Raw genomic sequence first — 26,882 nt, forward strand, 5'->3', positions numbered from 1 at the left:
GATCAATACATATATGTAGGTTGATTGCAAATTTAATTAGTTTCATCACATATATTGACGAAGAAAACTTTTGAACTAACGACAAGAAAGTGAATCGCAAAAGAAATACAACCTCGTATCGGGTCGTGGCAAAAAAGTTTTGGAAGCGCTGTTATATACTGACATGGCGTCTCAGATAACTTCGTAACGTGCAAAACAAAACAAGACGTTTTTATTTGTATATAGCAGGTGTTAGTTTTTTATGATTAAATTGGATTCTTCACATTACTGTATTTATAGTATTTCAATGTTTAAGCATTAATGAATGATGTTGTCTGTTGAAAATTATGAACAAAAAAGAAGATATCATTCTTCTTGTTTATTAAAATATTCAGGAATCTATGTGAGGATCATTTGGATGTGAGTATTTTTTCTATACGTAATTTAGTTTTGAATCTGAAATAAATTTTACAGAAGAATCTTTTTTTCTAAATATTCATATTAACAAAATAATGAGTTGAGGTTAAGTTATTTTGTTTTGAAGATTTCTAATTTCTTATTACGTACTTTATAGAGGGTGTCTTTTTTCTAAATATTTATATTAACAAAATAATGAATTGAAGTTAAGTTATTTGGTTTTGATGATTTCTATATTCTTACTCCGTTCTGTATAGAGTATGTCTTATAATAATAATAATAATATTTATTAAATAATCTTCGAAGTATAACCAATCGTATTCTCTGCATTTAACCAACGTTGATGTTTAAATTGAGGAGTAGGAATTTTTACAATAAAAACGTACTTTATCTCTGGGGTAACTGTCAAATGGTGAATCATATTCGAATAAAACGGGATTGTACAAAAATTGAATTTGATGCTTAAACAACGGAAGAAAACAAAGAATTACGAGTAAATTAGAAACGTAACAATAAGCCTCAATTGTAAATTGGTGTTGTATCTGGTTATTACTTTATTCCACGGGAAGTTTAACCAACTGACAGATGATTATCGAATGACTTCGTCGTATTAAAACACGATATTTATAAAAAATATAACTTTATTTTGTTACGTGTTATAGCCTTCCTCATTTTCGAACCCTTAGCGCGAATATCAGGGTCAGTTGATGCCATTGTGACACATTTTATTTTCGTTATAAGCCTCGCTACATAGAATCCCAATCTAAATATATCTGGTTCTAATTATAAATCGAATCAAACATGTTTCGAACGGTACGCCTGATATTTGTTTTGCCGAATATTTTTATATTTGAAATTTTTCCGCATATTATTTTAATTCCTATCAAGATTTACGTGATTCTATTTCAATATATATTCAAAAAAAATTTACAAGGAGTAATTGGAACTGGAAATTGTCGGATGCTAAAAAATAAATGACTAACGTTACGAGAGTTAAGCAAAAATATGTGGAAACTGTCTCAGTTGAAATATTTCTAACCTTATTGTTGAAACTGTTATGATTACCACATATGCGACAAATGGTACGAGGGTTAAGCAAAAATATGTGGAAACTATTTTGGTTGAAATATTTGTAACCTCATTGTTGAAACTGTCATGATTAGAGCAATTTTCTAGTCGGGTGGGTTTTTATTTCAGCCATATATACGGTCTACATTGATGTAATGTAGTTTTTATGTGAACATTTCTATGAAATGCCCAAATACATGCGACAAATAGTACGAGGGTTAGGCAAAAATATGTAAAAACTAAATGGAATATTAGTTTTTATGAAAAATTTTCAGTAAGACGGTTAAATATAACTGACAAATGTTACGAGGGTTACACAAAAATATGTACAAACTATCTGTCTTGATTCCATTGAATTTTTAAAAATAAGCCATTTCAACGATGTTGAAAAACGTTACGAGGCCTTGAAAAAAACGACTACTTTTTCTATATAAAGTGTGTAATTGCATCAATGATCAAGTTTTTACACATTAGATCAGTTAACTACAAGTAAAACACAACAACCACAATCATTTGTTAACAATAAGTTTATGAAAGTTGACTTTAGATCAATTGACATCACAATAGGCTGTTTACACTAACACTCACGATTACACTGTGTGACGCGCGTTTCGATAACCAAGTTATCGTCTTCAGAGACTGAAGGCTTACAGTGAGTGCATTATGAGTGTTGGTGTAGTGTAAACAGTGTGTTCAGTGTGAATATCGCCAACGGCTCCAGAAATTCCAACCTAATCACAAGAGGAGATGGAAGAATGAAATAGTTCTGCTAATCAAGGTGACAAGGGTTCAATTCTGGGTCCGCAAAATAAAATATTCAATATTTGAAACAATGACGAACAACTGGCTGCTTAGTTAAGACTTACTACGAGAAAAAACTGTAAAAAAATTCAGTTGTGTGGGTGTTTTTACAGCAGTACATCGATCTAAGATATTGTAAATATATGTTTTTTCTTTATCGATTCCTCATATCTTGTAAGGTGCAATACTTTTGAAAATCGTTGTATAATATGCATGAATAAATATTCAAATGATTTTGAATCTTTGTTTTTTCTGGAAATTTGGTTTATATGTACTTCCAAATTCCACAACAATGTCAAGAACACTCTGATTATAATTTTTCAAGTCTTCAATCTTAACCTAATTTATGAGATTCAAGCAACCCCTTCAAACCGCAGAAGTTGCTTGCTTGAATTTTCCCAAGAGAAGGCTCCAATTACTCGAGAGCTTTCTAAAGATACAATAGTCAATTTAATTTGAAAAAAAAAACAGTAATTAATATAGTTTATGAATTTCTAATTCCTCAATAATATGACTTGACGCACATTTATTCCATTAGCATACTTTATCATTTTTTTTATTATAATTTACTCCAAGAAATACTGATAAAATTGAATACAAAAACAGGAAATCGGTTAAAATAATTCGTGATGAAACAACACCTATTTTTAGAAATAAAAAGGAGTTGTTAGCTATTGTGAATATAAACCAAAATTTACTTTTCTAAAGTGTTAAATTCCCCTCAATTACCTGTAGTAAGAACTGAAGAAGCTGCTACAAAAACCAAAGAAGCAAATAGAATCATCGTTAACAAGTTCTTTACCATTTTAGTCATCTATAAAGAATAATTTTTGTTGTCGAACTTATTTTTTTCAAACAAACACAGTTTCTTTTGTACCACGTGTTTTTAAAAACATTCACATTATTTGTATGAGTATATTTACAAAAAAAAACTGAAATTAGGTTAGTTTTTCTTCAAAACCGGTAGAAATCTATTTTAAAATCACTCGATGTACCAAAAATCTGGGTTATTATTAGAAATTCGCAAAGTCGATTTTTGTCAATTAATTGTATATATACACAAATTTTTAATGTATAATCGCGTTTTCGTGGAAACTTTTAAAGCAAAAATTTTTGTTCAATATATTCGAAGATATATCGCGTAAAAGTTTCGTCGTTTAGTATAGAGAAGCGTCGAGACGACGACGTACGGCGTCTGGCGTCAACGTCGTTTGAAGACTGAACGGACCAGAACGGTCGTTTGAACTCTCCCACATAAAATGAATCAAGAACTAACCTGCACAATTTACACATGCGCTCAAAATTAACAGGTGCCCGGTACAGTTTTCTCCCTCTACGTGGTTTTATTGTGGAAAAACAATCGGAAATCATGGAAATGGGTATTTAACAAAAGTACTGTTCGTGATTATTACTAAAAGTTGTCTAATTTTACTTTGTGAGATGCGCAAACATAAAACGGATGTACACTACGACGAAAAATATTACCATGACAAATATGTCCAATTCAAAACTTTCGAAAGTTGAGACCTTTTAGACCAACCTTCCACTTAAAACACATTAAAAGGTTTTGTATAAAATGAAGATTCTTGCTAAAGTTGCTTCTTAAGTTTTGAGATATGGCAACACTGATGTGAATATGTCAAATCTGCCATCATGACATTTGACGTACTCGAAACTTGTTCTCATACGAGTGCTGTTTGAGTTGTTTACAGATACTTAAAACATGAATCTTGGTCAAAAAATGAAATTAAATCGTGAATCTACGATGCTTCGACAATTGGTTCAAATACATGCAAAAGTGTATTGATCTTAATGGAGAATATTTTGGAAAACAATGTCTGTCTCAAAACTTGAGTAGCGACCCTCGTATTTACACATTCTGATGTCTATCATTTTTAAAATAACTAAATTGTATCATAATAAATAATAATTATATTTATTCTATAGTGTAATGTTTTTTTTATTTATTTAAACAGTTTTTAAACGGTGGAGTGGATTTATTCACTTACTTAATATATTCATACACGTACACTAATTAATATTCCGATCCTTTCACCATTACATCCAATTATCTACTGACTACTCGCTGATAAACAAGCATCTATTTATACAAAAACAGATTTCTCGATCATTCGGATTCTAGAAAGTAAACAATCGTAAATGCCATCATAGAAAATGATTCTGTAAAGACACCCACAATATAATGTAAATAAATGATAAAAAACAATTTAAAGAAATATGTAAATGAATAAATTCTTATTTAATTAAACAGTTTTTTAAACATTGAGGTGAATACTCTTCCAATGTGTTTAGTAGAACATCAAATTATTCACTTTTCTTGGTAGCTAAACTATCGATTATTTATATCCAACGGCTTTCTAGATCATTCAGAATCTAGTATGCCGTAAACAGTCTCAGCCTCATGTACACGTTAAAATTATTTCTGTTGTCTATGGTGCGATTCAGATTATAGAAATAAAATATGTTCTTCTTACCAATAAATATCAAAAAAATTCTTTTCGGTTTTTTATACAAGGTTCGTGCCAGTACCATTAAATAAGGAAAACGGATGTAAAAAAGATATTTTATCAGGTATCCCAAGGCGAGTATGAGAATTAGATATTAAATTATGGTCTATATTGTTGCAAAAGTACAACAAATATTATATAACCTCACAGAATCTATAAATATTCAAATGTCGTATCCGTATTACACCGATTTCTTGACCTTCTATTATTTTTTGAACGCTATCATAAATTCTGATATATCGAAATAAAAAAAAAACCTTTTTTTCTTCTATTACCCTCTATAAAATATAGAAAGTACACTGTAAAAAATTCTCAATATAATTGAAATGAACAACTCTCATCAAATAATTCTAATTATTTAATAAATATTTCAAATCCTTTTTATTCGTTTAATTTCATGATAGCAAACGAAATTATTTTTATCATCTGATTGCGGTACAAAACTGTTAATCACAATTTCCTAAAAAGTAATTTAAGAGAACAGATACATCAAAATGGCGGCCGTAGGGTAAACAATCGATTTTCTCGTATATAGCGAAGTTAGTTTTTCTTGGTTTTCTCTAGTGTTGAACGGATACTTTGTATATCTGTTTCAGTGTAACTAATACAGCTGGAACAGATTTTTTTTCGAAGTTTTTTTAGTCAGTGTGCAAGTAAGATTTCCACTGTTGCGTTTAAGTTTATCAGACATGAATAAATTCAAAGCTTAAGGTGAAGTTAACCCCTTTTCATTAGATGAACAGAGCTTTAATCAGAATTCTGTTCATTTTCCACAAGCTTACAATATATTTCAAACTATATTTACCGCTTACATAGACAAATCACAACACAGCATCGTCGTAAAAAAAAGAAAAAGACACGTTTTTAGAAAGAAAACCACAAAAACTTAGTGCAAAATCGTTTGTTCATCCCTCAGCGGTCATTTTGAAATTGGCATCAGCTGACTATGACAATTCGTTAGATTACTCAATTGACAGTTAAGAAAGAAACATAGACAAATTGCGAAACGACATTGATTATAATCCAAACATTTTTCATCGTCATATGGTACATTTATATAATATTATTTTTTTTTGATAAATTGTCTAGAGGTTAGTGCTCTTTTGATATAAAATTAGTTTCAAAAAACACGTAAAAATTTACGTTTTTATGACAAACAGAAACTAGATATGAAAATATGAAGCACATTTCCTTGCCTTATGTACAAGAACTTTCTCAACAACTATCGTAAACTATTTAATTTTGGAACAAATCCGTGTTTTGAAACTACTAACAAGTTGTCACACATTATAAGAAAAGTCGCGATAGAAATAATACATTTAGGTAAAAATTAGAAAAACTGACACGTAAAAATTTATATAATTGTGTTTACCTTCCTTTCTCATGCATTCAGCTAAAAATTTCATTTTGAAATACCTAATAACTGTGCTTTCTACAGTGTAGCAATCGACTTCCGTTCAGAATAACCTTTTTCAATAAAAAAACTGAAATATTTGGTTCAATTTACCTCTTTTATCAAAATATTTTTATGTTTGAATCTTCTCCAATATTATGTAGTAGTAAAATTATGATACCAATCCAATTTTTATTTCATAGAAAATGTGTTACCTATGTAGAGAAAAAATTGTATGAAATATTCCAGATGAGTTCTAAAACTTTACGCAAACTAAACTTACAATGTTGCCTTTTCTTCTAAAATTTCCTCATTACGATTCGACGATCAATACAGTCAATATCACTCTGTAGAATATTTAATTTTGACTTTGTACCTTGTTATTATAAAATACTGAGAATCAATATTTATCAACATAAGCAGAAATTAATCATGTATCAGTATGTAGTAACCTAGTAAATTATAGCAACACATCATGAAATATATGAAACTCATCAACACTCAAAACAAACATATTCTTACGAACTCGTCCACTGACATGGACCGTGAAACCGGTCCCGTTCAATTATGTTAATAAAATATAGAGTTTGTTCGACGCGTCGGGCACAAATTCCAAGTACAGTTATGAAGCGGCAAGTCTTTGAGAACGTGGGCATAATCTATATAAAACTGCCGTAGAATCAATAAATAACCTAATGTTACCCCGAAAACATCTGGATAGACAAGTCAGTAATAATAATAATAACTAATCCGGACCCGTGCTGCTCCGCAGCAGTGATTATCTGGATAATTATAGCTTCGTCATAAAATCAATCAATACTTATGTTGTCAAAGGTATACAAAAAGTATCGGGGCACGGTCAAAAAATCAGCCATCATTTCTACATTGTTCATAATACAATAGACTATGTAATTTCACAATACTTCCTTCCAAACAACATTGGCTGTGCGTCGACCCTTTGGTTTAATCTCTACCTTGACATTTTTTAATGATTTCCCACGTGATAGGGCTACATGCAATTCTGTATCTATATTAGAACCTGAGATATAGATCTTTGAATGTAGAAAAATTGCCAAAAACCTACAAAAATCCATAACTCCATATTGAATGTCCGCGCCTAGCTCCTCTCCAACTCAACCGATTTAAGTGTTCAACAACGCAAAAGAAAAAACGTGTTTCAGCGAGTGTTCTTAAACCAAAACGAACTCTGTAGCTATATTAGAACTTGAGATATTGAGGATAGAACGTGTGTATGTGAAAAACTCCCATAAGTATGTACAGGGGGAAATCGCATTTGAGTATAACTTGAGAATGTTGAAAATTGGATGAAATCCGATAGTTGATGGCTGATCTGGGCATAAATACCTTTCATTGAATAAAAAAATTAAGCAAATCGGTTGCGTAGAACGCCTGAACGGACTCAGAATGGAAATCATCAATTTTTTAATATATAAGAATAATATTATTGGTATATTAGCTTGGTAACATCGTACCAGCTTAATGTCAGTTGTCAATTATAAAATAGGATAAAAATTAGAAAGTGAATAGTGTGTAAATCTTAAATTTGTCGGGCTGTTACATTTCCGTTTACTTTCAAGTTATAGTATTTCGGTAAATAGAATGGATGAAAAATATTTTCCTTAAACTATTACATAAATTATTCTCCGATTGGGAGCTATTTCTGTAATACAGAGCTTATCATGAATGATACGACACAAACTAATGGTGTTAGTGACGTTAGATAATTAATATTTTGAGAGTGCCTTTACAAAACCACAATTAATTATACATTATCCTCGCTTTTGATCACATTCTTGATTCAGTTTAGCTTTTGTTATACCTCATCTTTCTCCTAATTATTTCATAGAATCTTATAAAAATTATCCTCATAACGCTATTATCTGGTAAACAAAAAATCTGAAGCTCTCAATATTTCTGGCAGGAATTTTCTTTCAAAATAATATTGAAACATGGGAAATTGATAGCAGAGGTTTCTTGTTCCTCAAATATATGTGGGAAGTAGATAATATTCGAGAATGTCAGAATCTAATTACCAAAAGGTCTTTACATGACATTGGAAAGCTTTTAAAGTCGACTAGTTTCAAATTTCGTCGGAAAATTAATTGTGGAATTACTATGGTATCGGATATCAGTACCATCAATGTAATTAGGTCACAGATAAAAAAATGGATAAAGAAAGCTAGATTTAGATAATACTATGTATATAAAAATCACTTTTTGAAGTTAATATGAAATTGTAATCATGTAATTTAAATGTTTAAGTTGTTAATAAATATAAAATATATCGAGAATTGAATTATGATTGCATTGCAATAAACGCCTCGCACTGTAAATGTCGTGTTACATTCTACAGTCAAAACTATTTGTTATGGTAAAAAAATACAAGTACATATAAAATTTTTTTCTGAATGATTATTATTTGGGGATTTTCATCAAAACATAATAGCATTTTAATTATTTTAACAACATTTTTATTAAAAATAATCATAGTGTCTAGGCAACACACATTACATTCTATAATTTCAATCTTAGAAGGCTGTGAAAATTTGACAGAAATATCGATTAGTTTGAATGAAGAAACAAACGTATTTATTAAATTTAAACATTTTTACATTCTACTGTGAAAACGACTTGTTATGATAAGAAAATACAAGTCGATATAAATTTTTCTCCTGAATGTTTATTATTTAATGATTTTCATCAAAAAGTAACAACAATCTATTTATTTTATCAACATTTTTGTTTAAAATAATTCGACTATTTAGGCAACACACATTATAATTTGAATCAGAACAGTGAAAATTTGATAGATCAGTTGGTTAATTGAATGAAGAAACAAAGGTATTTATTGAATATAAACGTTTACAGTTGTTACTTTAATAAATAATATAACATAAATCTTCAATTAGATTTATCATTACCTCGTGATTAATTGAAAATTTTAATGATTTTTCACATATTAGTACTTGAATTTCTGTTCGAAAAGAATAGTTATTTTGGTTGAGATATTTGTTAAGCAAGGTTATGCTGCTTTAAAATATTTAAAATTTCGGTCGCTGTTAAATTAGTGGATAATTTTTTCAAAATGTTTTTTTTTTTCAATTTGTTTATTTCACAACAAAGCTACTTATTTCAATCCATTTTATATTATTCACATTTCTAAGTTAAGACGATTGTTTTAAGATTTTTTCTTCTGTGCCTCCAACTATTTATTGTATGTAATGGATCAATTACATAATTTTCTATTATTTTAATGTACTTAGCTATTTTAATAACCTTTATTGTTCTACCTAGATTTTAAAAGAGGGAAATAAAAAATTTTTTAGGTAGGATAAGGGATATAGGAGGGAGGTTTTTTGGAGTTGGCCCTGATATAGCAGTTGCTCTCTGCAGAGCAGGGGTTGTGTTTGCTATCCTGGCTGGAAAGAGGAAAAGTGAACGACATTTGTCAGAAGAAAACGAAAAGAGAGCTCTAGTAAGTAAATATAATTCTTCTGGGTTTGGGGATTTTTTTGTAAGTTTTGTGGTTTTTTTATTTTTAAAAAATTTAAATGGGGGGCGGGCACCTAGACTTTTTAATGATATTCCTTTTCTAACAGTTTACTTCTTCTTCCCTGTTCTTCCAAGGGTCATTTTCCAATCATCTATATTCACATTTTGAATGTAAGAAAACTGAATATCAAATTTTTAAAGAAGGAATTAAAGTTTCTGGGCAAATATTATGAATCCCAAACCAAAAATGATATTATGATATTCCAGGACAGTCAATTGGATTCGGGGACTTTTTCAGGATGTTCTTCAAATTTTATATTTTCAGCAACCTTGAATTGTTGTGGTTAATTATTACACACTTTTTCAAAATAATTTTTAGAGCTGCACTAATCGGTGCCCATTTATGACCTTTTGTTTATTTTTTGCACATCACTTTGACATGTTTTTTATTTTGGGCTCTATTTCACTGCAAATTCAAATCCTTTCGGTTTTTATCGATTCTAATGAGAATGAAATTAACAATGTGATGCTAAAACTGACCTAATCAGATTTTTTCAAAATTTAAGGAAGGAATAAATGAATAAATAAAAGACTCATTATTCTATGATATATTACATTAACATAATTAAATAAATGATAAAATATAGATACAAAATCATTTTAAATATAATTAACTAATCTCCCTAGTACAGAGGAAATTTCTCATTTAATCTGCACTCCAATATATTCCCAATGTCGAATCAATTGAAAATTTGTCCTCAAAACATGTTAAAATGCCTAATGTTCATGCGCCATGCAGTGTAAATAATGCAACAAAAACTGATAAGGGGTGTACCAAAAAAATGTTCCAGCTTGACACATTTTGAGTAAAAATTTTGCATCCACAAATAAAATCCACCAAATAGAGACAGTATTGCAACTTTTTTCGTTATTTTTTTAAAACACCCCGTATATACCGCGTGTCTTTGAAATATAACATGTTTGTGTTAAGTAACAACCAACACTACCAAAAAAATGTGTATTCACGGGATAACATTGCTTCTGTACTTCCCAAATTTAATCTTAGAATTTGTCTTATGAAATGACTCATAAAATGGAAATGTAATATTGAAAGAAATTCATTAATTACTCAGTAATGACCATAGGGGCAACAACCTTGAGTTGAATGTAGAAAAAACTAAAATACTGCTGAAAAATATCAGTCAAAATAAAGGTAATAAATATATACACAATAGTAGATCAACTTACAGGGCTTTAGTGAGGAAAGGAACATCATAAGTAACTTGTTCTGGTAGGGGTGGTACCACAGCGAACCCCTAAGTAACTCTTAGGTATATTAGGTGAGGTGAAGAAAAATCCAAACCAGAATCTTTTATGAAAGGGCTAGTGTCAAGACTATGAAGTCTAATTAGAAAGATAGGTCCATAAACAGAACTTTAAGATATTGCAGTGGTACAGAACATCTTCCTGAGAAACAGTTGAAAGACTAATAAAAAAACCAAAGAAAACTTTAGGATCTGAAAAGATGTTAAAAGAACCAAATAACTTGATCGAGTTTCATTTCTATATTTGATTTTTCAGTTTCGTCATAATTTTTAGTATCAATGATTAATAATATCATAATTTCCAAAGACACACGATAAAAAGCCATACATATATTTATATTTAATAACATACGTCCGCTATAGAAAAATAGTCCTTAAAAATACTTTATACAAGTGAATAAAAATTAATTGAGACGTTTTTTTGTTTGTTTGTTTGTTTGTTGTATACAAATCTTTCCGAATCAATTCAATGTTCACATTCGCATCAGCATTTTTGTTAGCTAAGTATCTGTCTGATTTCTTTGTGCATGTGACATAAGAAATCTACATAGCTAGCAGAACCGTCTACGCCACGATCTTCTACTAAGAAATGTTTAAAGACAGGTTCCAATTTCTCCCTTTGTCTAACTAGTGTTAACTGAAAAAATAAGAGACAAATTATTTTTTTTTTATCATATAGGTAGAAGCTGACAAAACAATTTTAATTGATTTGCTCTTGAGACTATACAGTTCAATTCAATAAAAGTGTAGATTTAATTGTAAACCTACTATAAACTCTAGAAGCAAAAAAACAAGCAACTAAAGGTGGGATATTGGAATATGGAAGAAGTTAACGTATCAGAAATAGCCTAAGTTTCTTTAGAATTATATCGAAAATATCTTCCTGGCAAAGAAATAGATACTGAAAGATATGAAAACACAAATTTTTAAAAAAGTAGCCTCATTTTTGGGGACAACAATGCAAAGCCAAAGAGATGAGAAGATAAAAAGGACGACTGAGAAAAATATGGAAAGTGGTTGATATAGCAGCGGAAAAAGAAACATAAAATGTAGAGGGATAAGAAAGAAAGTAGTAATGGAGGAGTGATACTATCTCATAACTAGATTCTTCATACCCCTTAAAGGTAAAAAGGTTTAAGAATAGGTAAGTTATATTTTGAGACAATTAGTTTACAGGTTGTCCGTTTGCATTTTATCCAAAATGTATAATGCTGACAGATAATAAAAAAAGTACAATTTTAATGTGTTACGTTTTTTTACTACCCTAAAAGTTTGTTAATTTATAATACTCACCCTCATACATCTGTGTCTCTGTATTCTAATTTCATCTATTATTGATCTAACTGCTACCGAAAGTGGATTATCTAATTCAGGCAAATTTATCCTATCGATATCGACTTGTATTGCTGAAGGAGCACCAAATAGTTTTTGAATAAAATCAGGATTCACGCCAAGACCAAACCATAAGAACATGTGAATACCATTTTCTTAAAAACGATTATACAAATCACAAAAAATTTTAAAAAGTGAACAAAAATAAAATACTCATCTTGAACTAATTCAATATGAAACTACATTTAAATTGTTTAGTTATTTATAACCATTCCAATTTTTAACATTCCTTCTAATTTAATGATAATATAATTTGGTAATATTTTTTTACTTTATTAACAATCATAATATATACGATTCTTTAAGATAATGGGATGGTTTCAAAGTATAAGCTCTACTATGGTGTGATCCAGACTTCTCCATCGTCAAGTCCTCTTTACCTATTTTAGAGGTCTGCCGGCCAATTTCTTTTTATTCGTCTAATGTTTAGAAGTGGATGGAGTAAAGTATATTCATGGTTTTTAACCCATTGTAGATTGTATCCTAGTTCGTTACGAATAGGTGACACATGAGTTTTGGGTTTCCTAAAATTTTTGACTGGTTGCCAAATCAGTTAAGACTAGTGATGTAACCTGTAAAAGATCATATTTTTGATTCTTTTATTTTTGTTCTCAGTTCGTTACTCAAGATCTTTTGCTTATTTTATTTTTGTTTTCAGTTGGTTACTTATTGTGTTAAGTATTGTTTTATCTGGTAGTACATAAGTTCAATTCCACTTGTTGCTGGCTTTTTTTTCATCTGCTATAATTTTTTTTTATCTCAACTGGAACATTGATTATGTTACTTCCAGTATTTGTTTCCGGTGTGACATTTTGGACTGCTTCTTTAAGAATATTGGCATGTTGTTAATGCTTCATCTATTTCTGTGGCTTTTTTAGTCTTATCTACAGTTTAATGTCTTCTTCTAATTTGGAATTACATTCAAACCAATTTTTGTAATATCTAACAGTATAAAATTTACAAAATGAATTTAAAAAAAACTATACTTACCTAAAATATAAGCGCCTTGTTCGCTCATTTTATTTATAGTACACCTAATTGGAGATGGAATAGTAACAGTTTCTGATGTAAGATCGATGGTATGTAATGGAATTAGTCTAGGATAGAAGAAATACACTGAATTTGAAACGTCCATTGTCATTACGGCCTGCATTACGAATGACTTGTCATCAATAGTCATGTCGGCTCCACCGGAAATTACATCATTCTTGAGAAGACAATTTATGTACACCGGGAGAAGTTTCATACATTCAGGAAGAATCAACTGACCGGCGCTACTTGGACTAGCGCAGTGTTTTCGATAAGTCGCCAAAATTTGAGCTGCTCTATTTATTAGAGAATCCTATGATATAAAATCGATTTAAGGACAGTTGAAAATGTTTATCAAATAAATAACGTACCTTTATCGCTTTCGGATTATTATCTAATAATTTATATGTTGCTTGTTTACTCATGTAATTCAATAAAGTATCTAAATCACAACTCCTGTAAATATCTGCCATTTCAGAGCAAGTTTTAAGAGAAAGATTCATTATCCTCAGACGTCTTTGACCCGAACAAGAAGTATATAATAGGGCTGCTTGTATATATGTGCCAGCACCGGGGGTTAACTTATCGTCATGTTTAATTTCAACACCGATTGCTTTGTCACAGTCTACGAGAAGTAAAAATTTTATAAAACCAATCATTTGGTGGTAAATTAACTACCCCCAAAAAATTATGTCTTTCAATTTCAAACATTATTATACGAAATACCATATAAATTAACAAAAATATATGTACAAAAAAATTTTTTAAACCAATGAAAGGACCTATTTTAATAAGTTCATGTTTTCTCTTTTTATGTCTATTACAATTTGACATCATTTGGGCATGTTTTAAATATCTTTTTTTGATTTTGCATTGGTTAAAATCATTCTATACTTCAATTTTAAGGCAAATATAATCCAGTATGTAATTGATAATCAATTACATCACAAAGAGGCTAAATTTAATTGAGGTCGGAGCTAGTATCTCTAGTTGTCGGTGCCGTTACCAGACTGTGAATCAATGCCCCTTTGTGTTCTAATATGTCAACGATGCCATAGAGCATAAAATTTCCCACAAGGTCCATCAAACTAATTTGCATTATTGTAAAAAGTGGGTAAGTATTAGAAATTTGAAAAAAAAACATTTTTTTACATGCATAAAACTTTATATTCAAATTGTAAGTACTTAAAATTGATATTAAGAGCTCAAACTTGGTGAGAATTTTATTTTTCCGTATGTAGATTAATATTTTGCTTGAGCACCGAAAAAAAAATAATATTTTTTTTGAAAATTAATCAATCAATTAATCAATATATATATATATATATATATATATATATATATATATATATATATATATATTAAATTTTATTCCTGACGTCTGTTATGGATATTTTAAATTGTGTGTTGCCTTGATGATGGTAATATATTTATAGAAACGTCAATTTTCAAGCTGTTTAGGAATCTACCATTCATGACCTATAGGGTATCCAAAAAACATACTAATTTAAATCAAGTTATCGTGCAAAAATCAGATCTCCAGTAATACAGCTAGTATTAATTTTGTAACTCATTCACCCTGTATATCGATATTTTTATTAAAAGAATTCCACTAAATATGTCGATGTTAACCATATAAATAAAATACAAAGAAAAAAAGTTAAATTTCTTTTTAAATTACCAATTCATAAAGACCGACGACGTTTGGAATATTAGTCATAACGTTTTTTTCAACTAAGTCAAGAAAAATTTGATTCATATGAATATTTCTGGTGAGTATTAGTCACGTGATGGAAGATCTCCACTGTTTCCTTATTTTAACCAAATAACAAGTTTTTATTGAGAAAGAATTTCACATACCTAGTGCTGCTAATTCAATATCCGTCGTATTTGACATATAGAAGTGCCCATAAAAATCTGTAGGTCTAACACCAGCCGATGTTCTTACCCTCATAACAGCGTCAAATGCTATAGGTCTACTGATGTCCAAGATTATATCATTGATTAACCTTTCGCCATCCAAATCAGCCTTAAAAAAATATTTTACTCTAAATACTAGAACACAAATTGACAGTTGAATTTTATCAACAAAAAAATGACAATTGAATTACCTGGAAATAAGTATATTTGAACACTTCTCCTCCGGTTAGCCTCGAAACTTGTCCAATAGTTGCTAAATCGATATACGCATTATTAAAAATGAATAAATCTACACAACATCCGTTGCTAACACATTCCTGTCCTAACTGATTATATGCTTGCGTTTGTGGTGTTAAAACAGTTTTTTCTTTATCCGTTCCTAATAATTTTCTATCGTCGCGATTCTTCAATTTACCCGGCGCTTCAGCTGTTGGTAGCGACGAATGGAAAACTAAAAGTTTACCAGCACATTCAGAAGCCTAAAAAACAAATATTTTTTCCATAAAAAGTATCTATAAAATCGAAAAAATATACTTTTAAAGCTTCTAAACCTGCTTGAATCGCTGGAAGTAAGATGGTCTCCGTTTCTCTAGTACCTTCAAACATCTTAGGTATTTGTTGCATTAATAAATCGATTACAGCTTCAGATTCTTCTGGAGTACAAAGGAATCCATCAAGTAGTGGCATAAACATATCCTGTACATCTCCCACAACCATCATTTGTGGAGCCGCCAATGTACCCTTAAAAAAATAACAATACCGAATTTGCTTTTGACCTAATTGATTTATCAACAAAAATATATAATAAGAGGCAAAAGGCCAATGAGATCTGTATGTACTTTCTAAATGTATTCTATAAAATCTCCTGTATGTCAGGAGAAGATTGCTTTCTCCCATAGCCATAAAATGGACCCTTTTCGTAATTATGTATTTGTGACGTATCGCTTTGTATATTACTATTTATTTGTTATCAAGTTGTTACATAATCATGTTTGTGAAATAAGAATAAAGAGTATCGAACACAAGTTAGTCTTTCGGGAATGATAGAAGGGAGAACTTGTGAACGACTAGCGAAGTATACGAGTGTTTTATTTCTATCAAGGAATGTATTAAAGAATATCTGAGTGGCCGATATATACAGGGTACATAACAAAGTGGCGACGAGGATTAACAATTTAAATATGTAAGCACCTACATAAATAGGAAATAACAAATATAAAAAAAAATGTAGTATAAAAAAACACTGTCTTTTAAAAGTATTAAGAGATACTTACCTAATAGAAGTTGTAAAGGTATAAAGAAATATCTGTTTAAAAAAAGAACAAGAGGGTATGAAGAGATAACTTAGGTATGTAGAGATACCAGTTAGAAAGGGTATGAAGAGATACCTTAAGGTATGTAGAGATACCAGTTAGAAAGAACATAATAAAATTATGGAAAGTATAAATAATTAAAGACAGGAACTTGAAAATCAGGCAAAGGCCGTATTTAAGTGTACAAAATAGTTTACAAAAATACGTAAATACGTACATAATATAGTATTTTAATATTGGCCTAATTGTTTTAGGAATATGGCAAGTTTTCCTACCCTAGACCATTTTGATTGTGATGGTGATGTCAGCTCTGTAGGATTACGCTGGCAGAAATGGAAGAGGGCGCTACAAATCTATTTAGATGCAGCAAGTATCAATGAACCTAAAAAGAGAAAAGCCACCCTTTTACACTTTGGTGGGCTCAGCCTTCAGGAAATATTTTATAATTTACCTGACGCTAATGCCGACGTACCAGATGAAAATGGCCGTGACATTTTTGAGATAGCCATAACAAAGCTAGATGAATATTTTTCACCAAAGCAATCAAAAGTGTATGTGAGGCACTTATTCCGCTTATTAAAACAAGAAAGTGGGGAGAAATTTGAAAAGTTTTTAGTGAGACTGAGACACCAAGTGGTTAAATGTCAGTTTCAAGCAGTTGAAGAACAATTAATTGACCAAATAACAGAAAAATGCGCTTCTGTCGACCTACGGAAGAAAATACTGGCAGCCGGCGATGTCATAACTCTAGACCAAATAATTCTAGAAGCTAATACCTTGGAGACCATAGAAAGGTAGCTTTCTGGTTTTAATGAAAAGCCATCTCCTAGTTCGTTGCAGACGCTAAACGCAGTTTATGCCAAAAAAAACAGAGGACAACCATTTCCAGAGATTGTTCTAGGTGTGGATCTACAGAGGCAGTACATAACAACTGTCCAGCAATAAACACTACTTGTCACAAATGCAAATTTAGAGGTCATTTTGCAAAATGTTGCAAATCAACAAGGACCTTTACCCCGACCAATAAATTGAACAAGGGACCCTCAAGAAAGAAGTTTAGATTAGGACAATCAGATACAAACAATGTAGTCAACATTTCGGAAACTGCAGAAGCAGAATACGTGTTCCACCTGGACAGTGACGACACTGTAGATTGTGAAGTAGGAGGAGTCAAGGTTGAAATGTTAATCGACTCTGGAAGTAAGTCAAACATTATATCTCAGGAAACATGGGATTTCCTTAAGAAATCTTGTGTTTCAGTCACAAATCAAATAAAAAGTCCCAATAAAATTCTTTTCGCATATGGATCAAAAGAACCCTTACATATTTTAGGCTGTTTTAATACAAAAATTAAAATTGGCGATAATCAAGAAAATGCAACATTTTACGTAATTAAAGACGAGAAAAGAAATTTATTGGGGAAAAATACCGCAATCGCATTAGGTGTTCTTAAGATCGGACTTAACATAAATAATGTAAACATAGAACCATTCCCAAAATTTAAAAACGTGTTAGTACATATCCCTATAGACAAAACAATCACTCCCATAAATCAACCATACAGACGGGTGCCCCTTCCTCTAGAATCAAAAATAAATAAAAAACTTGACGAACTAATTCAACTCGATATAATTGAAGAAGTAAATGGTCCATCGGAATGGGTGTCCCCGATAGTACCTGTTTTAAAGGAGAATGGAGATGTACGGATATGTGTTGACATGAGAAAGACCAATACCGCGGTACAAAGGGAAAACTATCCACTGCCAACTATCAATTCGTTTTTATCAAAATTCCGCATATCCAATATTTTTCAATATTGGATATAAAAAACGCCTTTCACCAGATCGAAATATCTCCAAAATCAAGATATCTAATAAGAGACTACTATTTGGAATAAATGCAGCCCCAGAGATTTTTCAAAAAATTCTTGAAAGAATGTTGTTATCGTGTAATGGTACTGTTAATTTTATTGACGACATATTGATTTTCGGAAGCAGCGAACAGGAACATGATGAGCGGGTTAACCTCACATTAAACGTACTAAAAGAGAATAATGTGTTTTTGAACAACGATAAATGCATTTTTAAAATTAGCACAGTTACATTTCTGGGACACACTTTACCCCCAATAGGAATAAGACCCCTGGAAAGCTATGTAGGCGTGGTTAAATCATTTAGAACCCCAAAAACCATTGGTGAAGTACATAGTTTTTTGGGATTAATAAATTTTGTTGGTAAGTGGATACCCAATCTGGCCACATTAACAGAGCCTTTACACAAACTTTTAAAACTTAAACTAGGAAAAAACTCAGATATTTCAAGATATTGGGGTGATAATCAGACGGATGTTTTTAAAAAATTAAAAAATTGTTTATCCAGCATAAGAACTTTAGGATATTACGACCCAAATGACAGAACTCAAGTTATAGCTGATGCGAGTCCAGTGGGGTTGGGAGCGGTGCTAATTCAGTTTGATAATAAGGGTCCTAGAATTATTGCTTATGGCAACAAAAGCCTCACAGACGTGGAAAAACGTTATTGTCAAACTGAAAAAGAGGCTCTTGCTATAGTTTGGGCAGTTGAACATTTTAAGATGTACTTATACGGAAAAGAGATATTTGAATTGATAACTGACCATAAACCATTAGAAACGATATTTGGACCTAGATTACGACCGTGTGCCCGCATTGAACGTTGGGTTTTACGCTTGCAATCATTTAAATTTAAAATTATATACCGCCCTGGAAAAAATAATATTGCCGACCCGCTTTCTCGACTTTGCGAATCTAGCGATAGCATTCCATTTGAAAACTAAGATTGCATCCAACAAATTGTTGAATACTCTCGGCCAATAGCCGTAAGACTAAATGAAATTAAGGAACGTTCAGAAAGAGATGAGGAAATTTTAAAACTGAAAGCTGGCATTGAAAAGAATATCTGGAATGATCCAATAAAACATTGCCAAGCATTTAAAGAAGAATTCTGTTGTACTGAGGGAATTTTGTTAAGGGGTACGCGGATTATAATTCCACAGAAGCTAAGACAACGAGTTTTAGAAGCCGCTCATGACGGTCACCCTGGAATTGTGGCCATGAAAAGCCGGTTACGAACAAAAGTTTGGTGGCCCAAAATAGATGAATAAGCAGAAAAGCTTGTTAAGGCTTGTAAAGGCTGTACGTTAGTATCAGCACCAACTACTTCTTATCCAATGAAAAGAAGACAGATCCCTACAGGACCATGGATAGATGTCGCTGTGGATTTTATGGGGCCTTTACCGAGCGGAGATCACCTTTTTGTAGTAGTCGACTACTTTAGTAGATACAAGGAAATTAAAATCATGAAAAGTATAACAGCAGCAAATACCATCAATGCACTTAAAGAAATATTTTCAAGGTTAAGTTTTCCAGCCTCTATTACCTGCGACAATGGAAGGCAATTTACCAGCGAGGAAACCAAATCATTTTGTAATGAAAATGGCATAAAAATTTATTATTCTATTCCTTACTGGCCACAAATGAATGGCGAGGTGGAACGTCAAAATCGTGATATCCTGAAACGACTGAAGATCAGTATGGCACTTAAAACTAATTGGCATGAAGAACTTATTAATTACTTAATGATGTATAACAGTACTCCTCACACGACAACTGGAAAAACTCCAAGTGAACTGTTCTTTCGGCGCCAATTTCGAGATAAGCTTCCCAGTAGCACCGATACACAACACAGCATTTTAGATGATGGCACAGTTGACAGAGACCAAACACAAAAAGAAAGAGCAAGGTACTGCGAGAACTTAAAACGAAAAGCATCAGAAAATACAGATATTAATATCGGAGATCAAGTATATCAAAAATATTTTATAAAATCAAACAAGGTCACCTCTAATTTTGATTCAGCCACTCACACTGTAATTAATAAGAAGGGAGGAGACATCCTTATAAAAGATAATGAAACTGGACAAGAAAAAAGAAGGAATATAGTCCACTTAAAGAAAGTGGAAGGTCAGTGGCAAGTAACAAATAAAGAAAACTCAGAAGACTAAGAATAATAATTAAATAATAATAATACCCGGAAAAAAATAATTTTAAATAAACATAACAAAATATGTACTTTATTTCAGGTTTGGAGGAAAATAATAAATACGAGTTTTGATTATACAAATCGTTACTTTGTTTCAAATATGATACTATGTTGTAGGTTTAAAGTTTTCTAGTTGGATTAGTATTTACATTTTATATAAAGTCTTTTATTTATTACATTAGTATATATTTTGTTTTGTAATTAAACTAAGTAGTAAGTAGTAAAGTTAGGTATACTGTTAATCACTTTGGTTTAAATATGATTCTATGTCATAGAGTTAAGGTTTCTAGTTTAATTTAGTACTAGTTTTAGCATTTAGATTTATATACATTATTTGCTTTATTATATATTGTATTGGAAAAAAAAGAAGAGATGTGACGTATTGCTTTGTATATTACTATTTATTTGTTATCAAGTTGTTGCATAATCATGTTTGTGAAATAAGAATAAAGAGTATCGAACACAAGTTAGTCTTTCGGGAATGATAGAAGGGAGAACTTGTGGACGACTAGCGAAGTATACGAGTGTTTTATTTCTATCAAGGAATGTATTAAAGAATATCTGAGTGGCCGATATATACAGGGTACATAACAGTATTTATCATTGAATCAAATGCAACTGGAAGTAATGGTCTTACATTACGTATGCTCAAACTCTGTTTCCTGTACTAAATCAATTGACACGCTTATAATATATTCTTGTTCAGAAGACTCAATCAGGATTCTCCAAGGGGTATAGCACAGGAACTGCAATGTTAAATATCACTAACAACGTAATAAGAGAACTGGATAAGGAGGAGGCTATCATATCCATCACCTTGGATTACTCCAAGATGTGTTAGATGATGATCTTCCAAGTGCAAAGCTGCAATATCTGGTATTTGATTAAATATCTTGCAATTTTTTAGGTCTTACTTGATCAGAGTTCATCTGAGACTTGACAAAATAGTATCTGGTGTCTCACAAGGTACTATATATGTGCCAATGTCTGTCACTCTCACATTCAATCATATGCTGATGACACTCAATTCCTGCACTAATTTGATCCTTCAGATCCAGAAATATAAAAGTACCTTCACTGGAAGACCCCTAATGAACTTGGAGGAACTGACTTCTATGCCAGCCAACTAACTTATAGAAAACTTTTTTATCCTGATTACCGATTTATGTACAAATAAAAAAAATATTCATATATTAATTAGTAATTGAAAGAATTGGATAGTTTATTATGAATATTTATTACTAGTGTCAGTTTTAGCTCGTTTTGGAAAAGATAAACAGACCCTTTTGGCAATGTTTTATTTTTATATAAAAAAATAAAGAAACTTATAATGACCTCCGTGATACCAGTTACTAGTTATCACGAAATGAACCTGGGCTGACGATTTTTCTCAATTAATGAAATTACAAAACTGTTTTGCACTGTTAAGCAGCTGGAAGTGGTTAGATGGTATTATTATTATTTTTTTTATATTTTTTAAAGTAACACAATTGAAATACATACCTTGATGTTATAAAAATGAACGGAACTACTGTAAGTAATAAATCCGACTTTCATATTACTTTTTTCTTGTCCTTGATCAACAGGAAGATTTTGAAGGATATCTTTCATTTGTGAACACAACAAGGCTAACATTCCTGATTTGACATTATTGTATGATACATCAATAACGAATATAAATGCCGGCGGTTTTGGTAATGTGTTGTTTCGACAATAGTCTGAAGTAGCAACAAATTCGTAAGTTCCTAATATTAATTCTGGTCGTTCGAATCTGTCCATTCTTAAGCCTGATTGATCTAGATGCTGGAAATATTCGGTGGGGACTAAGAAACAAATGGATTCGTTAAAATGTACCCAATAATATAACTATCTAATGTAACAGGTTATAGCCAGTGAAGCTTTTCTTTCAGCACATAATAAATAAGTTCAAGAATTTTTTTGTGTTCTAATTAATCTGTATAACAAATATTTTTAAATTCATTAAAGGGAACTATTGGATTTATGTTAAAAAACAAAACTGGTGATCAATATCAGACAAACAAAAAGTATGTTGCAATATTTACTTTAAAGTGATAAAGAACATTGACATTTGATTATTCTGCATTCTAATAAAATGTTTTAAAATTATTATAAACATGTAATCATGTATAAAATAGTTATAATATGTGATTAATTCATTCGATAATAGAAAATAGAGAAAATATTAATAAAAATTAATGTAAATTTATAAAATCAAGACTCATGTATATAGTATTTAATAAAGAAATAGCAATATATAGATAAAGATATGAAAATAAAAATATGTATCGAGGACATAAGAAAAGAAAAAAAAAGGAAAAAGAATAAGAAATAACTAAAATGGTATGTAATGAAGGGATAAATGATAAATATACTGAAACATCGTTAAAAAATAAAGAGGGAAAGCAAAAAAATGGATAGGCAAATTAAGGACTTGAAGATACAAAAAGATATTGATGAAGAAGGGAAAACATAAAAAACTGTGAAAGACATTGGTACAAGAATTATTTTTACTCACCATCTGTTGTAGCCATGCAGAACAGACATTGGAATCTTCTACCAGAATCTACAAATTGCATGTAAGGACACATATATGCCTTGCAACGTATGCATCTAACAGGACCCAAAGCTCCAAAATCTACCACAGGAGGTGGATATTCCTGTTCCACTTGTCTAGCCATCGGACTTATTATCAAACTAAATGGAATAGCAGTTTGCTTGGATATATCCTGAAAACAAAACATCGTTCATTTCAAATTTTTCTAAAAAAAAACTTGCTGCTTACTTGTGAAAAAGGAATGTTATACATAGTAGACCTAATGAACCTAGGACTGCAATTGCCCTGATCTTGAACGATGAAATTAGTAGTTACTAATGGAGGCATCAATCCTTTATCATTTGTTACAAATATGCCGCCTCGATTTATTTGGTCCTCTTGAAATACTTGAATCTATAAAAAAAAATTGTAATAAACAACATTTTTAATTGGCATTATCTTCTTACTGGACTAGGAACATCATCTGGATCTAGTTGTTTTTGTTTCGGTTGCTCTGGATAAGGAGTACTGCTGGGATATTGTCCTTGACCAGGTAAAGGAGCTTGTCCAGGCATAGGTGGATATCCAGGACCAGGAGGTCGTCTTGTTTGTGGGCCATTCTGGTAGCCAGGTTGGTTTGTTAATGGCGGCATATGGGGTCCACTTTCGCCATTCATAGGTCTCATTGGACCCCCTACTGGATACACTGGTTTTGGACCTATAAGAGGATTGGCAATTAATTGACAAGCTGAACTAAAAAAAACTTAACTAACCTGTCAAATTCATCTGATGTAACTGATTTGTTATTTGACCAGGACCATATTGTTGCCCGGGTGGGGGAGGCATTTGAGATCCCTGTCCTGATGGAGGGTATGGTCCAGAGATATTTGAATAAGGACCTTGCCCTGGAAACGGTGGTTGTCCCGTACGTGACTGTAAAGGAACTTGTCCAGGCTTTGGAGGACCCACTTGATTGTTAAATTGATTAGATGGTGGCCCAAATTGACCATTTTGTTGTACCCTGGATCCAAAAGGTGGAGGACCACCAGGCAGAGGAGGATGTCCCATTTGTTGTGGAGGCATACCGGAAAGAGGTGGATGTCGCATTTGTTGTGCAGGACCTTGTCCCATCCCTTGAGGAGGACCACCAGGGAAGGAAGATTGTCCAATTTGAGGAGGTAGATCACTCATCAATGGAGGCTGGTTCATTTGAGGGGATGGACCACCAGGTAATGATGGTTGTCCCATCTGAGATGGTGGGGCCCTTGGTAATGATGGTTGCCCCATTTGAGATAATTGTCCTCCATGTACGAGTTGAGATGGTGGACCGCTCGATAATGGAGGTTGTCCCATCTGGGACGGTGGACCACTCGATAATGGAGGTTGTCCCATCTGGGACGGTGCACCGCCTGATAATGAAAGTTGTCCCATTTGAGATGGTGGACCATCTGATAATAGAGATTGTCCCGTTTGGGATGGGGCACCACTGAATAATGGTTTTTGTCCCATCTGGGATGGTGGACCGTCTAATAATGGTGGTTTTCCCATCTGGGATGGTGGGCCGCCCGATAATGGGGGTTGTCCCATTTGGGATGGTGGACCGCCCGTTAATGGGGGTTGTCCCGTTTGAGATGGTGCACCGCTCGATAATGAAGGTTGTCCCATTTGGGAAGGTGGACCACCTGAAAAATGAGGTTGACCCATTTTGTTAGAAGGCTGTGATAGAAGAGCAGATATGCCACCCATTAAAGATGGTGGACCGCTTGATAAAGGGGGTTGTTCCAAATTATTTGAATTATTAGAAGGTGGTCGAGGAGGTAAGTTTGAATTTGATGGAATAGAAGGACCAAAATTGCTCTGAGTATGTGGAGAGGGGGCAAAATTGGATGGTGGTCTGTTAGGATTACTTGTTGGTATGGAACCTATAGAATATAAAATAAACAATAATCAAAGTAGAATATTAATTCCTTAAATCAAATATTTTTTTGTCGCAATAAGTATATTTTTATGAAATACTTACCAGACATTTGACCATTTTGAAATTGTGATGATGGTGGTCCATTCTGAAACTGAGAAGGTCCATTTTGCAAATCATTGGGTGGTGAATTATCAATTTTTGGCAATCCAAATGGACTATTTGAATCTTTTATGGCAGAAGGTGGCAATTGATTTGATGGTATTTGTGGTCTTATAACAGACCCGGTTACCTATAATTTATCAAATAAGGATGAATGAGCTCATAATTGAAAAGTAACATTGTACAATTGCTTTTCTATACAATTCTACAGAACTGGTAGCATTAATCACTTCTTAATATAACTGAAATTAAAAAACTCTTCAAAATAATGAAATCTGAAAGTGCAATTTTTTGGTTTGTAAATAAAGGAATAATTAACTTTCTCGAGTCTTAAATCAAACACAAATAATTCAATATTAAAAGCCTTCTAGCAAAAATAAATTACAAAACATGTTCTTACATTAGGAGGAAACTGTCCAGATTGAGTGTTTAGAGACTGTCCCAGTGAACTGGGTAGAGGAAGATGATCTCCTGAAGGAGATTGGCTAGCTTTTGGTGGTCCAAGAGGAATATTCTGAAATGATTGTGGTGTAGTGTTTGGTGATACTCTACTAGTAGGGGGAAATCCTTGCGGAGGGCCTCCAAACTGTTGCTGAGATAAGTAATGTGGATTCATTTTCAACTTATTCTAAAATAAATAACACTTTAATGAAATCATGTGTATAATAAACAAATTCATAATTTATCATATTGTTAGATATATGTTGTTTGAAATAGCTTTATCTTTAGGAGTAATCAATTTATAATACTAACAATAAGAGAACTTTTTTGATATACATTTAATTATACTAAATACATTGACTCATTTGAACTTCAATTAAAAATTCATCACGTTCAATACTATGAATAAAGAGCAATTTAAACATAAAACTAGAACGGTTTGTCACAAAACAAAATTAAAAAAAATCAACTACAAACAACAGTATGGTAACTTTCAAAGGAATGCTTTGTAAATATAAAGTTATTGAAGCAATATTTTCATAATTCTTATTCTACACCAAGAAATTCGAGAAAACTAGAAGAGTATTAAAAATCTTCTAATAAATAAAAGTAAATATTGAGTAAAAACTTTTATCAAAATAGGCTGACACCAATACGATAATTCAATCACAGAATTCGTAACACATGCTATTAAATAGATGAAAAGTAAGAATGGAAGAAACTATAACAAAATGTAAATCACTTACAATGCAATATTAACTAAATATCTCCTGAAAACGATAAATAAATAAAGGACATTACTTTTACACTTCACTCTGCCACGTAAGTCTGGAATGCGCATGTTCTAGTTACCTCCACGTCAATCTTACTAAAAGAATCACATTTTCCCCCATGTCAAATGGGATACAATACTACCAGTCGTTTTCCACGTCTCGTAAACATTAATTAAACCACGTCAGATTTATTTTTTAACGATTAGGATTGAAATTAAAACTGGATATAACTTTTGCAAATGTCATGATAAACATTTATGATGCAACTAATTATTCCAGT

General features: G+C 31.7%; 2 protein-coding genes and 1 long non-coding RNA gene across 9 annotated transcripts in view; 1 reads left to right on the plus strand and 2 right to left on the minus strand.

Moving 5' to 3' along the window:
• The window catches only part of LOC130441144 (titin), a 453,335-nt gene extending 449,850 nt beyond the window's left edge, over positions 1-3,485 (minus strand). For all 4 annotated transcript variants that reach the window (XR_008909591.1, XM_056774695.1, XM_056774694.1 and 1 more), the window contains exon 1: positions 2,995-3,485. Coding sequence is in view for 3 of the 4 variants with exons in the window: in XM_056774695.1 (XP_056630673.1) it covers positions 2,995-3,079 (85 nt within the window). In the remaining variant the exon portion in view is untranslated. The remainder of the gene's footprint in view (positions 1-2,994) is intronic.
• Positions 256-12,263, plus strand: LOC130441147 (uncharacterized). The gene is made up of 2 exons (XR_008909592.1): positions 256-399; positions 9,534-12,263. It is a non-coding gene; the product is annotated as an uncharacterized LOC130441147 (long non-coding RNA).
• On the minus strand, positions 10,293-26,682 carry LOC130441145 (protein transport protein Sec24C). 4 transcript variants are annotated; one of them, XM_056774701.1, is made up of 15 exons: positions 26,576-26,682; positions 25,789-26,016; positions 25,332-25,380; positions 24,085-24,993; positions 23,779-24,029; positions 23,561-23,725; positions 23,294-23,504; positions 22,261-22,580; positions 15,900-16,106; positions 15,557-15,844; positions 15,306-15,474; positions 13,817-14,070; positions 13,407-13,758; positions 12,318-12,511; positions 10,293-11,661 (listed from the first exon to the last, which is right to left on the minus strand). In XM_056774701.1, exons 2-15 carry the CDS (start codon positions 26,002-26,004, stop codon positions 11,521-11,523), a joined length of 3,726 nt encoding a protein of 1,241 aa, XP_056630679.1. In that variant the 5' UTR covers positions 26,005-26,016; positions 26,576-26,682; the 3' UTR covers positions 10,293-11,520. The 4 variants fall into 4 exon arrangements, with proteins under 4 accessions (XP_056630679.1, XP_056630676.1, XP_056630678.1 ...); XM_056774698.1 differs by having other exon boundaries at positions 24,085-25,233; XM_056774700.1 differs by having other exon boundaries at positions 25,332-25,518.
• Positions 26,683-26,882: the final 200 nt, after the last annotated feature.

This window comes from Diorhabda sublineata, chromosome 3 (genome assembly GCF_026230105.1).
Source record: "Diorhabda sublineata isolate icDioSubl1.1 chromosome 3, icDioSubl1.1, whole genome shotgun sequence".
In the NCBI taxonomy this organism is placed as follows: Eukaryota; Metazoa; Arthropoda; class Insecta; order Coleoptera; family Chrysomelidae; genus Diorhabda; species Diorhabda sublineata.